The following is a 16,933-nucleotide window of genomic DNA, read 5'->3' on the forward strand; positions in this document are numbered from 1 at the left end:
AAAGGGAACTGGACAAGTTCTGTCAGCTAAGGAAATTCAGGATCATTAGAAATATAACAAGATAATCATATGAGAAATTGGATGAGTAGGCCAGGTGAACCAAGGTTCTACTCCTGCCTGAAAATTATTAAGGTTACCATAATTCCAGCCAATACAGGATTGAGTAGGTGTGGCAATGAACTAGGTCAATCTGTTGAGACTTAACAGTATTTAATTCTGGAAAATGGAAACGGTCTCCTAAAGGGGCAGTCAATTTCAATTTTCTATTAACAATGTTAAGCCCACTTTATGCACAGACCTACAGTCAAGGAAAAGGTACTTATCTAAGTAATCTATTTTTTCAAGAACTTTCCAGAAAAGCTACACAAAAGTTCTTACCATATATTGCACGACTGTCTCCCTCTCCATTTTCATTATCTTGTGAGCTAGCCAGCTGTGAAATACTTCTTGAATGCTGTGATTCTTGGCAGACATAGATGGTTAACCTTGGTCTAACAGATCTGTATTAGGTAATAAGATGGTATTAGCCATGAAGACCTGGTGAATTAGTTCTCTTTAAAATGATCAGCTGATAAACTTGTAATTTTTGGTATGACTGTGACTTTACATCTCATTTTCAATTACTGGTCTGAGAAACTTTTTTTTAAATGAACAAGCCAATTTCCCTTTTTCTCCATGCATACATGAACAAGCCATACAGCTTCTGTAGCTAACTTATTTCCACACCTTTGTCCAATGTCCAACAGCTATTAGGAGACAAGCAACCATGACAAGGTGACCAACCATCCTTTCAATTTTCCTTTAGCCATGGAGATGGTATCTAGAATCCACTAATTTAATGCTCATAACATGACGACAGCAATTTAGCCTCAGTAGACTGATGGAATCAAACCCTTACCCTCACTGTTCCACAACATGGGTGCAGAGGCTCAACACTACAAATGCTTTGTCATCGCTACTTTTTTGGACTAAAAAGTCAAGAGAAAGGGATATCAAAAGTGAAAAGAGTAAAAAGACAAGGTAAGTCAGGAAGTAGTAACCAGGAGGTACAAAACCAGGTTTTAAAAGCTTGAGGATTTAGGAGGAATAAAAAAAACTAAGGGTGCTAAAGAACTCCATAATTTTTAAATCCTGGAAAAAGGAATTGAAATAGGAAACAGTGCAATGATTCTTGAACAGTGGGAAAGTTTAGAAGAGCACTGACACTGCAGTATTGATAAAACAAGGAAAGATGCAAGAGATGGGTCTTCCCTCTTTCACATCTTGCCTCCAAACTATCAGATAACAAAATTTTCTTGTATCCTGCCAGCAGTGCAAAGGAGGTGTTAGAAGAGCCCTACTCAATTTTTAAGAGCAAAGAGCAGAGCAGCAAAGCATTTGGCACAAAACAGAAAACAAGGGTTTTGGAGGCAGTTTTACCAATAGAGATGTGGATTTTCGGTTGAGTTATTGAGGCCAAGAATGTCAATACTGACTACTCTTGATAATTCAAAGTCTTTTAATTCAAACTGCACTAACAAAATTCTGATACCTTTTTATTCTAGCAGCTTAACTCAAATTTTCTGGTGCAAAAAACTATTTAGAATTATTATACTAAAAACGAAGGCCTAAACGCAGAGCCACTAAGAGGTATTTATTGTGCACACGAGCAAATTTACAAGAAGTTGTAAAACGATGTAACTTAAAGGCACAGTGTGGACGTGAGGAAAGATGTCATACAAGCATACGAATTAGGACATAGCATAGTCCACTCGGCCCCTCAAGCCTGCTCCGCCATTCAACAAGATCAGGGCTGCTATGATTGTAACCTCAACTCCGCATTCCCGCCTACCCTCCGATAACCTTTCACCCCCTTGCTTATCAAGAATCTCTCTACCTCTGCCTTAAAAATATTCAAAGACTCTGCTTCATTGTCTTTTGAGGAAGAGAGTTCCAACTACTCACGATCCTGAGAGAAAAAATTTCTCCTCATCTTTGTCTTAAATGGGCGACCCCTTATTTTTAAACAGTGACCCCTGGTTCTAGATTCTCCCACAAGGGGAAACATCCTTTCCACATCCACCCTGTTAAGACCCCTCAGGATCTTATGTTTCAATCAAGTGCCTCTTACTCTTCTAAACTCCAGCAGATACAAGGCTAGCCTGTACAACCTTTCCTCATAAGACAACCTGCCCATTCCAGGTATTAGTCTAGTAAACCTTCTCTGAACTGCTTCCAACGTATTTACATCCTTAAATAAGGAGACCAATACTGTACACAGTACTCCAAATGTGAACTCACCAATGCCCTGTATAACTGAAGCATAACCTTCTTACTTTTGTATTCAATTCCTCTCGCAATAAACGATAACATTCTTTTAGCTTTCCCAATTAAGTGCTGTACCTGCATACTAACCAACTGTAATTCATGCACTAGGACACCCAGATCCTTCTGCCTCTCAGAGCTCACCAGTCTCTCGCCATTTAGAAAATATGCTTCTTTTTTATTCTTCCTGCCAAATTGGACAATTTCACATTTTCCCACATTACACTCCATTTGCCAGATCTTTGCCCACTCACTTAACCTATCTATGTCCCTTTGTAGCCTCCTCATGTCCTCTTCACAACTTATTTTGCTACCTATCTTTGTGTCATCAGCAAATTTATCAAGCATACCTTCGGTCCCTTCATCCAAGTCATTTATATAAATTGTAAAATGTTGAGGCCCCCGCACAGATCCCTGTGGCACACCACTTGTTACATCTTGCCAACCAGAAAATTATCCATCATTTATGCCTACTCTGTTTCCTGTTACCTAGCCAATCTTCGATCCATGCCAATATGTTACCCCCTACGCCATGAGCTTTTATTTTCCACAATAACCGTTGATGTGGCGCCTTATCAAATGCCTTCTGGTAATCTAAGTACAGTACATCCACTGGTTCCCCTTTATCCACAGCACATGTTACTTCTTCAAAGAACTCTAATAAATTGGTTAAACAGGATTTCCCTTTCACAAAACCATGTTGACTCTGCCTGATTACCTTGATTTTTTCTTAGTGCCTTGCTATAATGTCTTTAATAATAGTTTCTAACATTTTCCCTGACAGATGTTAAGCTAACTGGCTGAAGTTTCCTTCTTTCTGTCTCTCTCCCTTTTTGAATAAAGGAGTTACATTCGCTATTTTCCAATCTAATGGAACCTTCCCCCAAATGAGCGAATTTTGGGAAATTAAAACCAACGCTTCAACTATCTCACTAACCACTTCTTTTAACACCGTAGGATGAAGTTCATCAGGACCTGGGAACTTGCCAGTCCTCAGCTCCAACAATTTGCTCAGTACCACTTCCCTGGTGATTGTAATTTTCCTGAGTTCCTCCCTCCTTTCCATTTCTTGACTTACAGCTGATTCTGGGATGTTATTTGTATCCTCTATAGTGAAGGCCGATGCAAAATACCTGTTCAATTCATCTGCCATCTCCCTATTTTCCATTATTAATTCCCCAGACTCACTTTCTATAGGATCAACGCTCACTTTGTTAACTTTTCTTTTTTAAATATCTAAAGAAACTCTTACTATCTGTCTTCATATTTCTAGCTAGCTTTCTTTCATACTCTAATGTTTCCCTCCTTATTAACCTTTTAGTCGTTCTTTGCTGTTATAATTCTGTCCAATCTTCTGACCTGCCACCCATTTTGCACAACTATATGCTTTTTCTTTAATTTTGATACTAACTTTAACTTTTTTAGTTAACCATGGATGGTGGGTCTTCTCTTGGAATTTTTCTTTCTTCTTGGAATGTATCTATTCCGTGTATTCTGAAATATCCCCTTAAATATCTGCCACTGCATCTCTATTAACCTATCCCTTAACCTACTTTGCCAGTTCACTTTTGCTAGCTCTGCTTTCTAGACTGATACCTGGAATGGGTGGGGTATATTATGAGGAAAGATTGGACAGGCTAGGCTTATATCCGCTGGAAGTTAGAAGAGTAAGAGGCGACTTGATTGAAACATACAAGATCCTGACGGGTCTTGACAGGGTGGATGTGGAAAGGATGTTTCCCCCTATGTGAGAATCTAGAACCGGGGTCACTGTTTAAAAATAAGGGATCGCCCATTTAAGACAGAGATGACGGGAATTCTTTTTCTCTCAGAGGGTTGTGAGTCTTTGGAACTCTTCCTCAACAGACAGTGGAAGCAGAGTCTTTGAAAATGTTTAAGGCAGAGGTAGATAGATTCTTGATATGCAAGGGGGGGGGGGGGGGGTGGTGTGAAAGGTTATCGGGGGAAGGTGGTAATATGTAGAAATCAGTTCAGCCATGAACTTATTGAATGGTGGAAGAGGCTCGAGGGGCGGAGTGGCTGACTCCTGCTCCTAATTCGTATGTTTATTAATTAATCCTATCTTGTTGCACAATACCAGGTCTAGTATAGCCTGCTCTTTGATTGGCTCCAGAACATGCTGTTCTAAGGAACTATCCCAAAAACATTCAATGAACTCCTCATCTAGGCTATCCTTGCCATCTGATTTTTCCAGTCTCTGTAGACTCAATGACGATAAAATTGCTCGTCAATCTACAATGGAAGGTGGCTCAAAGATCAAGATCAAAGTTGGAGGAGAAAAGTGAAAGATCGATCATTTTTCTCTTCAGGATAGTGTGTAACTGTATCAAATGGAAAAGGGATGGAAAGAATGATTCACCCTTAAAAGTTAAAAGGAAACAGAAGTTAAATTAGGGAAGAGAATTTACTTATTAAAGTATATAAACCACTTATTTCAAACAATTAAAAATTTACTGATTCAAAATATACCCATCAACCCTTACAAAAGTTACCACCACATGCTCCAGAACACAGCAAGTTTCAGCTACTACTAAATATTTTACCATAGAACAATGTTAGCTATTATCAGCAGCCCTTAGAATGTGCACACACAAACAGTTTCTTCAGTAGGCAGTACAAAGTAGTTTTAAGGCTATGCAACATCCTAAGCTTAAATAAAAATGCATTATTTAAGCTAGTAGCGTCACATTTACAGCCTGCTTACTTAATCCGGCCCACAGTGTGCCATGCTTAGGGATGCTAAATCTCCTGAGCGGAACTTTTAACAGCCGAAAAGAACAGCATCTTTTAAATTTCATGCCGCGGCAGCACCCCTCTCACTCTATGAAGTTGTGACTAACGTAGTGGTAACTGGAAATGGAACCGGCTAGTGGACAGAAGAGACAGACAGAGGAAAGCCAGGTATGGGTTGAGGTGGGCTGGAATAGGGTGGCCAAAGTTTACAGAGCAGGAGATTGAGCGGGGAGGGGGGGGGGGGGGGGGTGAGCGGGTAGAGGGAAATTGGAATTCAAAGGATGGAAAGATGAAGAGGATGACAGGGGGTTGGGAGATTGGGAGAATAGGAAACAGAAGTTGGGGCATTGGAATCCCAGATGAGGAATGTGAATTCGGAAATACGTGTGCATGGGCCTCAGCATTTCCTGCAGAGTCAGAAAAGGCACCAGCAGCATGGTGAGTGGGAGCAGTACCAAGGGGACAGCCACTAGTAAAGAGGTGTGTGAAACTTGGGGACCTTACTGTGGCTTAATAATGAAAGATTGTTTCCACTGGTGGGCAGATGGACAAGGATATGGAGACTGAATATTCTCACTGCACATGGGGAGCTTTACGCCCAACCGAAAGCTCCGATATAGGGAGGATGAAACGTAGGAGAAACAAGTTGGCAGGGGCCACATTCGTACAGTGGAGTTGGGAAGAGCATTCCTCCTCTACACTCCACAGATGTGTGACATAAAAAATATTTGTCACCATTTCTTCAGTGATTCCTTTAAGGACCACTGTAGAACTGGAGAAACTGCTCACAGCTCCTTTTGCAGAAGGGTCCTGAAACGAGTGCCGAATTCTTTAGATTTAAATTGATCCACCACTCATTTTAGGCAGCCATCAGGTATGCCTAAAAACAGTGAAGTCCAATATGGCAGCGACCATGCCACAGATACATATCAGGTCCAGGACCTGGTATTCAATGCACACGTTTTGTGCCCAAAAACAGGCAAAATGCATACCAATTTCTACCCCAGTGTTTCCAAATAACTTTTGCTGAATGTGGCCCTCTGCCAGTACCAGGATGTCAGATCAGGCCCATTATATAAATTGAGTTTGATACCATGATATAAACAAAAGGATGAGTGAACCATTTTAATTGGATTCTGAAACGTTACCTTGCTTTAAGTGCATTAAACAATCTAATCCCGTCAGCTGAGCCACAGATCTGGACAAGATCATCTCGCGTCAACTTTAGTAAATCAGAACCTGTGAAAGCATCAATCATAAATACCAAATACGTTACAAAGCCTTCATGGGGAACCACAAGATAAACCATTCTTAACAGTCAGAAGGAAATGGAATCATTGCACAACCCAAAAGAGCCAACATAACCCAAGATAACCACAGCACCTACTGCAATGATTTGACTTGGACATGATTTATTTATTTAGAGCTGCCAGGATATTATTTGGATGTTTAGTATTCAGGACAGAATTGGTACGAGCAGATTTATTTTCCATTATTTCCTCCAATCCCTTAGTACCACACACAATACAGCTAAGACAGCAGGTGAACTGCTCTCTGCAACACAGCCAACTGGCAGAATTCAGGCAGATTTTTTGATCTACACACCCTGCCAACCACCCCACCACCACCCCCCACAAAACTCCTGCTGGTAGAAAGGACATCTATTCAGCATTTCCAAGACATCACTGTTAAGAATTGAATTGCATCCTTATATTGTGCCAGAATTTCCATAAAATCCAATTCAACAGATAACTTACACCACCTGGCATGGTTTTACATTGACAAACTACATTTATTGGAATGGAAAGAACAGCAACCAGTACCTGAGAAGTTTGAAAATAATCTCGCATAGGTCGAGAATCTATTCTTGTGCAACCATTGCTGGGCGTCTTGTATTGTAGCTGTTGGACACAGTTGCTGGAGGAGGGGAGAAAAGTTATATGTATAAAGGGTGACATTTCATTAAACTTAGAGTCAGAGCTCCAAGAATTCTGCAGCATCACACAGCCAATTTCAAGGACAAGCCCAACCAATTTCTGTACCAAATTCATCCTGCGTTGGAGAGCATTTTAATATTCTAAAAATATCCCTTCCATATTTGAAAATATCATAATAAAAAAGTGACATTTGTTCAGCATTTTCTGGTATTTTAACTTTTAAAAGAGGTTACCTTATATAACCTCTAAGAGCTATTACATGACACCGGAGCTGTTTCAGCTCAGATTTTGCACAGAAAGGTGAGACAGCTAGGTGTTAAGTGGCAGCGAACTAAACTGATGGCGATTTCCATTTGAAGTGCTATCATTTACCTCCCAGTGATCAAAATTTTGTAAGTATTACTCTAATTTTCCCCATTTCAAATTAGAACTTCACATTACAACATTGCATCACTTAGTCTGTTTGCAGAGCCATGACACCAGAAGGTCCTAATGATATAACCAGCTGTGGTGTTACGCAGACCAGCATAATATCAACACTCAGAGAAGCACATTCATGTTAAACAGCAAAAATTTTCTGCTCACTACATTAAGAGATGATCAATTCTGGCACTTTAAGCTTTTGAAATGTTAAAGCTGAGGAAAGCACAGGAGGTCAGACTCAGTTCTCCACAGTGGAGCATTCTAGCACAATGGAGCTAGAATGCGCAAGGGACGAAATGATGCAGAACAGGATATACATACAGGTTAACAAACTGTAAAGCAATAGGGGCTAGAAAACAGGTGCCAGCAGACATCATTCAGATATAGAACATGCGCTATTCATTCCAATGCAATTTTTCTTTTTATCCGTTCTTGGTATGTGAGCATTTTTTGCCCATCCCCAATTGCACTTGAGCAGGTGGTGGTGAGCAGCCTTCTTCAACCGCCACAGTCCATGTAGTGTAGTTACACCCACAATGCTGTTAGGCAGAATTTGGACTCAGCAACAGTGAAAGAACAGCGATATAGTTCCAAGTCAGGATGGCACGTGACTTGGAGAGAACCTGCAGGTGCTGGTCCCATGCGTCTGCTGCTCGTTCTTCTAGGTGGCAGAGGTCGCGGACTTGGAAAGTGCTGTCAAAGGAGCCTTGGCAAGTGGCTGCAGTGCATCTTGTAGATGTTACACACTGCTGCCACTGTGCGCCGGTGGTGGAAGGAGTGAATATTTAAGGTGGATGGGATGCCGATCAAGTGGACTGCTTTATCCTAAATGTTGTCAAGCTTAGAGTGTTGTTAGAGCTGCACTCATCCAGGCAAGTGGAGAGTATTCAATCACACACCTGACTTATGCCTCTGTGGATTGTGGACAGAGTTTGGGGAATCAGGAGGACAGTTACTTGCTGCAGAATTCCCAACCTCTGATCTGCTCTTGTAGCCACAGTGTTCATATGGCTGGTCCAGTTGAGTTTCTGGTCAATGGAAACCCCCCTAGGACGTTGCTGGTGTGGGAATTCAGTGATAAGTAATGCCAGTGAATGTCATGGGGAGATGGTTTGGTTCTCTTTAGTTGGAACAGGTACTTAGGTGGCAAGTAACATTAGTCCCACACATCAGCCCAAGCCTGAATATTGTCCAGGTCTTGCCGCATGCGGACAAGGACTGCTTCAGTATCTGAGGAATTATGAATGGTACTGAACAAGATCATCAGCAAACATCCCCACTTCTAATCGTATGTTGAAAGGAAGGCCATTAATGAAGCAGCTGAAGATGGTTAGGGCTAGTACACTACTCTGAGGAACGCCTGCAACGATGTCCTGCAGCTGAGATGATTGGCCTCCAACAACCGCTACCAACTTCCTTTGTTCTTGGTATGACTTCAATCAGTGAAGATTTGCCCCCCCCCACCCCCTCCAATTCCCACTGACTTCAATTTTGCTAGGGCTCCTTGATGTCACATTCAGTCAAATGCTGTCTTGATACCAAGGACAGTCACTCTCACCTCTAGAGTTCAGTTCTTGTATCCATCTTTGGACCAAGGCTATAATGAGGTCTGGAGCTGAGTGGCCCTGGTGGAACCCAAGCTGTCGCTGAGTAAGTGCCGCTTCATAGCATGTCGATGATAACTTCCATCTCTTTGCTGATGATTGAGGGTAAACTAATGAGTCAGTAATTGGTTGGATTGGATTTGTCCTTTTTGTGGACAGGACATACCTGGGCAATTTTCCACATTGTCGGGTAGATGCCAGTGTTGTACCTTTACTGGAACAGCTTGGCTAAGGGCACTGTTAATTCTGGAGCACAAGTCTTCAGTACTACAGCTGGGATTTGTCAGGACCCATTGCCTTTGCTGTATCCAGTGCCTCAGCCACTTCTTGATATCACATGGAGTGAATCAAATTGGCTGACGACTGGCATCTATGATGGTGGGGACCTCAGGAGGAGACCGAGACAGATCATCCACTCAGCGCTTCTGGTTGAAGATGGTTACAAATGCTTCAGCCTTGTCTTTCGCACCGACGTGTTGGGCTCCCCCATCATTGAGGATGGGGATTTTTTTTTGGAGCCTCCACTTCCAGTAAGTTGTTTAATTGTCCACCACCATTCACGACTGGATGTGACAGGACTGCAGAGTTTTGATCTGATCCACTGGTTCTGGGATTGCATTAGCTCTCTCCATAACATGTTGCTTCCGCTGTGAAGTATGCATGTAGTCCTGTGTTGTAGCTTCACCAGATTGGCACCTCATTTTTAGGTATGCCTGGTGCTGTTCCTGGCATGCTCTCCTGCACTCCTCATTGAACCAGGGTTGAGGCCTGGCTTGAAGAGAATGGTAGGATGAGGGATATTTCGGGTCATGAAGTTAGATGGACAGATGCATCTCTGATACGCAGATTGTTGAGGACAAAGTCAAGTCGGTTTTTCCTTCTTGTTGGTAGACTCACCACCTGCCGCAGGCCCAGTCTAGCTGTTATGTCCTTCAGGATTCGGCCAGCTCGGTCAGTTGTGGTGCTACCAAGCCATTCTAGGTGATGGACATTGAAGTCCCCCACTCAGAGTATCTTCAGTGCCCCTGCTACCCTCACTGCTTCTTTCCCTGCCCATATTTGACCTGATGCCATCAGACTTCATGGGGTCCGGTGTCAATTTTGAAGACTCCCAGAGCCGCTCCCTCCTGACTGTATACCACTATGCCACCACCTCTGGGGGTCTGTCCTGTCAGTGGACAAGGACACACCCAGGAAAGGCGATGGAGGAGTCGGGCACATTGGCTGTGAGGTATCATTCGGTGAGTATAACTATATCAAACTGTTGCTTGACAAGTCTGTGGGACAGCTCTCCCAATTTTGTCACATCCCCAAATGTTAGTGAGGAGGATTTTGCAGGGTCAACAGGGCAGAGCGTGCCTTTGCTGTTTCCGGTGCCTCAGTTGATGCCGGGTGGTTTTATTCTTATTTGACTTATTTTTGTAGTGGTTTGATACAACTGAGTAGCTTGCTAGGCCATTTCAGAGGGCAGTTAAGAATCAACCACATTGCTATGGTCAGAGACACATGTAAGCCGGACTGGGTAAAGATGGCAGATTTCCTCCCCTGAAGGACATTAGTGAACCAGATAGATGTTTACGACAACCTGTAGTTTCATGATTAATAATGAGCCTAGCATTTTTATTCCAGATTTATTAATTAGTTGAATTTAAGTTCCGCCAGCTGCCATGGTGGGATTTGAACTCAAGTCTCCGGAGCATTAGGCCAGGCCTCTGGATTACTAGCCCAATAACATAAGCACAAAAAAAGCTAGTAAATAATTCTGGAACAGGGAGTAATTTTATGAGGCAGAGTTCACAATTGTGGAATCACTGAGCATGAAGGCACTATATATAGCATTGCTACATTCCAACATGCTACTTTTGTGTCTCTATAGATTTAAGGGTCAAGTACAACCACGTGGTTCTTTTCTTTAATTAATGGGAAACATGCAAGAAAGCACAGAGCAAGCATATTCAGCCTATCAATAATCTAACCCACCAGAAACTCTATCCACCCAATTAATTCCAAGAGAAACTTCTGTGTAATTATGTCCTGATCGCCTAATTGCAGATTATTCACCCACTCATGATTTAATCCTGAGAGTTTTACTTCAGATAACCATTTTCTCCCTTCCCAGTCACAGAATAACCACTGTGGTCAGCAATTGGCTTTTAAGGGAACTAAAGACCAGTTAGCCTAATGTCGGTGGTAAGAAAGATAATGGAATCTACTCAAAGATGTAACAGAAAAACATCTAGAATCCAAAAATATACTAACAAGTAGTCAGCACGGATTTCAAAAGAGACAAGTTATATTTGACCAACCTTATTAAATAATTGGAAATAGTATCAGAAAGAACAGACAAGGGTTATGCAATAGATGGACTTTCAAAAGGATCTTTTGACAAAGGTACCACATAGTAAGACTCGTGACTAAGGTGGAGTCAGGGGCCAGGTAGCAGGATGGATAGCAATCTGGCTACAAAACCAAAAACAGAGTTGGGATTCAGGGCAGCTATTCAGACTGGTAAAGGTGCCAAGGGGGATTCCAGAGAGATTGGTGCTAGGACCATGTTATTCACGACTTGATTAATAATTTGCACTCAGGAATCAGGAGTACAATTTCTAAATTTTTTTAGACACCACCAAAATCGGGGTATTATATAGTCAATACAAAAGATAGAGTCTGACAAAATACAAGATGTTAATAAACTGGTAGACTGGAATTTAATTGGCAAATGAATTTCAATATAGATGTGAGGTGGTGCATTTTGGTAGGAAGATTAAGGAGCCCATATAGCTTGGATAACAAAAGTCTAAATAAGGTACAGGAGCAAAGGGATCTGGATGGATGGATATACAAATTACCAAAAGTAGTAACACAGGTTAAAAACTGAAGAGAAAACAAACCAAACACTGGGGTTCATGTCAAGAGGGACAGAATTGAAAAGCAGGGAAGTAATATTGATCTTGAATCCGCCTCCTCCAGGTCTGTACTCATGGATCGACTATTATATCAATTTCTATGTGTACTTTAAAAATCAATCTTTTCTTCAATGTAAAGGCAAGTTTCTTATAACTTGGAGCCTTAAGCACAAGAATCATCTCTTACTACCTTCAAAAACACTGGAATGTATGTCTAGAGTTGTACGCAGGATTTTAAATACAGCCTCAACAGTGGTCTATGCAAGGTTATAACATCTTTTGACTCAGTCCACTGCTCTCAGGAAAGATACTTTAGTCAGACCAAAATTCTCTGTCTTTACTAATAAGCACACTTTAAACAACTTATTTTTATAAAATGTTCCTCAAAAGAAGCTGTTTCAGAGAACATTACTGTAACGAAGGAAAGGGATATGGCAGAAAGAGAAGGGGAATGGGGATGCAAGGCTGGGGAACTGTAGGCACAGTTGAAGAGGGCTTTGTGAAAGTGTTTGAAAGGAGGGAGAGGTGGAAAGGCAGAGAAAACTGGGCAAAGATTTTTTTAAAAATATCTGTTCTTAAGATGCGAACAACACTGGCATCCATTCCTAAAAGGCCTGAAAGCATTAAGAGGCAACCTTGTAGTTTGGAACGAGTCATACATAAGCCAGACTAGGCAGAGGCAGCAGGTTTCGTTCCCTGAAAGACATTTTGAACCAGCTGGATTTCTGCAACATTCTGGAAGATTTCATGGTTACCTTTTGTCACTAGCGCACAAATCAAAAGATTTATTGAATTTTCACAAGACAGAGTGGGATTTGAACACATTAACTATGGTTTGCTAGGCTAGTGCCATAACAACAGGCTATTGTACTCTATGCCAATGGTGCAGTGGAACAGCAGGAAGCAAGGAAAAGTCTGGTGTAATAACAATGGAGGGTTTATGCAGCAGATCACTGTAGTGAGGTGGGGCAGGACACATATTTAAGAACAACGATGAGAATTTTGAAATCAATACAGTGAGGGCAGTGAGCCAGCACAGCTTGGGGTGACCACATGAAGATAAGAAAATGGGCTGTGGTATTTCAGATGAGTTGAAGCTTGCAATAAGTTCATGTGTGAAAGCCAACCAGAAGAGAACTGGAAAGATTTGAGATAATGAAGGTATAAACAAGCTATTTCCTCCTGTACTAAAAGCAAAATACTGCAGATGCTGGAAATCTGAAATAAAAACAAGAAATGCTGGAAATACTCAGCAGGTCTGGCAGCATCTGTGGAGAGAGAAGCAGAGTTAACGTTTCAAGTCAGTGACCCTTCTTCAGAACTCTGCAGTGCTGAAGGGTCACTGACCTGAAACATTAACTCTGCTTCTCTCTCCACAGATGCTGTTAGACCTGCTGAGTATTTCCAGCATTTCTTGTTTTTATTTCCTCCTGTAGCAGGTATTACCTTATTTTATCCACATTAAAATCCATCTTCCATTCTTAAGTATATCTATATAATGGGTCCAGATCTCTCTGAAGCTTATCACCTGGACTCAGCTTAGTGTAACTGATAATATATTATAAACAGTAGCACTCTGTTTCAAGTCTTTCCAAATAACGTGACATTAAGAAACCAAAAACTTAAGTTCCTGTAGAAATCTACTAGTCAGTTTTCCAATTTATTACCTCACCTTCAGTATTCTATTCCCAAGCTGATTTTAAATTCAGATAATTTGACTTGGCAACTCTGCATCTTGGCCCTCTTTAAAGATCTCAAGTGACGCTTTACCAAGTAGCTTTTGAAAATCCAATTGAGAGTAAATTTAAACCTTACATTGTTGTGGAAGTGATTGTTTTTCTCGTTAAAATATTTGAGGAATTCATAGTCAAACTGAATAAATGTTGGACCAGTTTTTCCCCCCCCCCCCCCCCCCCAAGAGAGTCAGTGTGTGTTTTACCTTCTACAGTGAGCGGTTGATAAAGTTAGCCTGTTGCTGAAGGAGAGACCACAAACCAGTTCGTTTTCCAGCATCTCAAAGACCCTAAGAAGTCCACTGTGTCAATTCATCTCGTCTCATGTCTTTGAAGAAAGCCTGCTAAATTACTTCTCAATGCTGCCTGAAAAGAACTGTACTAAAAGATCTGAGTGACCTGTCTACGTGTACTTGGAAGTTAGACTGTGTGTCAGTTTTGGAACATATTTCATCTACTGTTTTCTTCAAAAATGAGCAAGTAATCAGCCCAAGTGTTTTTTTTTGTCTGTAACAAAGATCTGAATAAAAAAAAATCCCTTTTATTTTTCCAGTTAACTAGTGTGAGAGAGAGAGAGAGAGAGAGAGAGAGAGAGAGAGAGAGAGAGAGAGAGAGAGAGAGAGAGAGAGTGAGTGAGTGAGTGAGTGAGTGAGTGAGTGAGTGAGTGAGTGAGTGAGTGAGTGAGTGAGTGAGTGAGAGAGAGAGAGGCTACGGTAGGAAGTGGACTTTAAAAAATTTAAATGTGTGTTTATGCTTTACTTCATTACTAGTTAAGACCTATTCTATAATAAACTGATAATTTTGTTGTTCATTTAAGAGACCTGGTTAGTGTATTATACTCTGGGAAAAATAGAGTATATGATTGACTGTATCAGTAAGTGGGAAAATTTAAAAATATATGTTGTGACCTGTGTAGAAGTGGGGCTAGAATAAACAGTGCACTCCTCCCGCCTTGGTCGTAACATATTAATTGGGGGCTCTCTTTCTTGGATAAACCCAATGCTGATGGCATACAATTGTAAGTGGGGTAATAATAATTGAAAAAGGAATTTTTTTTTTAAAAACAGGTTTCTTGTGTAATAAAGTGTTCACAACCGGAATGTCTTTTAACATTTGCTAAGACTTTTCTGGGGAAGGAGGATGTATCCTTGAGTGATTTGAGGAACTTAACTCAGGTTAAACTAAAGGATATGACAAAACTGTTGGTGTTAAGAGTTAAAACCAGGAGCTAAGAAAGCAGACATAATTGAAATAATAGCACTCTATTTGAAATTGGAAGAAAGAAGCAAATCAGGGGTAGTGCAGTTGAATGAGCTAAAATTCAGTTACAGAGGGGGCAGCTTGAACTTGACAAAGAAATAGAATTGAAAAAACTTGAGCTTGAAAAAGAATTGACAAGACTTGAACTTGAGGAAAAGGAAAGAGAAAGGGAAAGGAAAAGCTGTACCTAAGTCAGAACAGTGGTCTTGACTCCAGTGAAAATTCTGGTGGGGGAAGACCTATCTCCAGCTCAGGACACAGTGGAGAGCTGTTCAAATTTGTACAAGCCCTCCCAAAATTTGAGGAAAGGGACCTAGAGGCATTTTTCATTTAGTTTGAAAACATAGCTAAATAGATGAAGTAGCCATAGGAAAGCTGGACCCAGCTTATGCAAAGCAAACTTCTGCAGATTATTAGATGGCAAGAAAGGCTACTAATGCTGCGTATGACTTAGTCCTTGAAGCTTACCGACAGAAATTACGCCACCTCCAGAGACTGTCTGGGCAGACTTATATAGAATTTGAGAGGGTAAAGCAAATTAACTTTGATCGTTGAAAATAGGCGACAGGTTTAGTTAGAGGATTTGGATCGGCGTAGGCTTGGAGGGCCGAAGGGCCTGTTCCAGTGCTGTAATTTTCTTTGTTCTTTGTTTGTTCTTTGTTGGATAAGGGGACTAAAGATGGAAGCCATGTATGAGAAACTTAGGGAATTAATCCTCCTGGAAGAATTTAAAAAGTCACTCACTCAGTTAGTAAGAACCCATGTAGAGAACCAGAAGGTTTCAACGGCCAGACAGGTAGCGGAAATTGACGAATAGGAGTGTGTGTAGAAGCCCAACCCGTTGGTCGCCACCCCCACTAACCCAAGAAGTATAACGACAGTGGCGCAGTGGTTAGCACTGCAGCCTCACAGCTCCAGGGACCCGGGTTCGATTCTGGGTACTGCCTGTGTGGAGTTTGCAAGTTCTCCCTGTGTCTGCGTGGGTTTTCTCCGGGTGCTCTGGTTTCCTCCCACAAGCCAAAGACTTGCAGGTTGGTAGGTAAATTGGCCATTATAAATTGTCACTAGTATAGGTAGGTGGTAGGGAAATATATAGGGACAGGTGGGGATGTTTGGTAGGAATATGGGATTAGTGTAGGATTAGTATAAATGGGTGGTTGATGGTCGGCACAGACTCGGTGGGCCGAAGGGCCTGTTTCAGTGCTGTATCTCTAATCTAAAATCTAATCTAAGAACAGAAGGTGGGAGAATGAAAGGAAGGCAAATAGACGAGGACAAGAAGTGACAGCTGGGAACGCCCCCGGGATCTCTTCCTCAGGCCAGAAAGGAAGGTGCTAAGGGTGGACGTGAGGTCCACAAGCCTAAATGTTACCACTGTCACAAGGTGGGACATCTTCATGCAGAATGCTGAAAGTTGCGGGGTAAACCCATGGATGGGACTTATGGGGTGCACCAGGCCAATTCAATGAAAGGGGCCCTGACTGAGAGTATGACAGATCAGGCTGTAGCCTGCAGCTGTAAGGCCAAGTATAAAAACCACTGTGAGTGCAGGGGTTGTGAATAAGATACCTGAGAGTTACAGGGAATTCTTGTTGAAAAGAAAAGTAACTCCTTATCCCTCAAGTGAAGCAGGCAAACCTGTCGTTATACTTAGGGATACAGGAGTCACCCAAACTGTTTTGCTGGGGAAAGGCATAACACTTCCACCAGAAAGCGTACTGAACGCTAAAGTTTTAGCGAATGGTATTGGCGGGCAGTATATACCCGTACCTTTGTATTGGGTGCACCGAGAGTGTGACCTAATGTCTGGAACGGTAACTGTAGGAGTTATCCATAGTTTGCCAGTAGGCAGAGTTGACTGTCTCCTGGGGAATGATTTGGCCGGAGCAAAAGTGGTAGCTTTTCCAGTAGTAACAGAGAAACCAAGTGAAGTTAAAGAGACAGAACAGTTACAGGAAAAAGTTCCAGGAATTTCTCCTTCATGTGTAGTAACCCAAGCAATGGCCAAACAA

The 16,933-nt window shown here is 41.7% G+C and overlaps 1 protein-coding gene across 2 annotated transcripts in view; it reads right to left on the reverse strand.

The window, feature by feature from the left end:
• The window catches only part of LOC137370102 (upstream-binding protein 1-like), a 111,759-nt gene that overhangs the window by 15,030 nt on the left and 79,796 nt on the right, over positions 1-16,933 (reverse strand). For both annotated transcript variants that reach the window (XM_068032242.1, XM_068032244.1), the window contains 3 exons: positions 6,882-6,975; positions 6,207-6,297; positions 379-500 (listed from right to left, as the gene is read on the reverse strand). In XM_068032242.1, the coding sequence (XP_067888343.1) occupies positions 379-500; positions 6,207-6,297; positions 6,882-6,975 (307 nt within the window). The remainder of the gene's footprint in view (positions 1-378; positions 501-6,206; positions 6,298-6,881; positions 6,976-16,933) is intronic.

Source organism: Heterodontus francisci, chromosome 5 (assembly GCF_036365525.1).
Source record: "Heterodontus francisci isolate sHetFra1 chromosome 5, sHetFra1.hap1, whole genome shotgun sequence".
Taxonomy (NCBI): Eukaryota; Metazoa; Chordata; class Chondrichthyes; order Heterodontiformes; family Heterodontidae; genus Heterodontus; species Heterodontus francisci.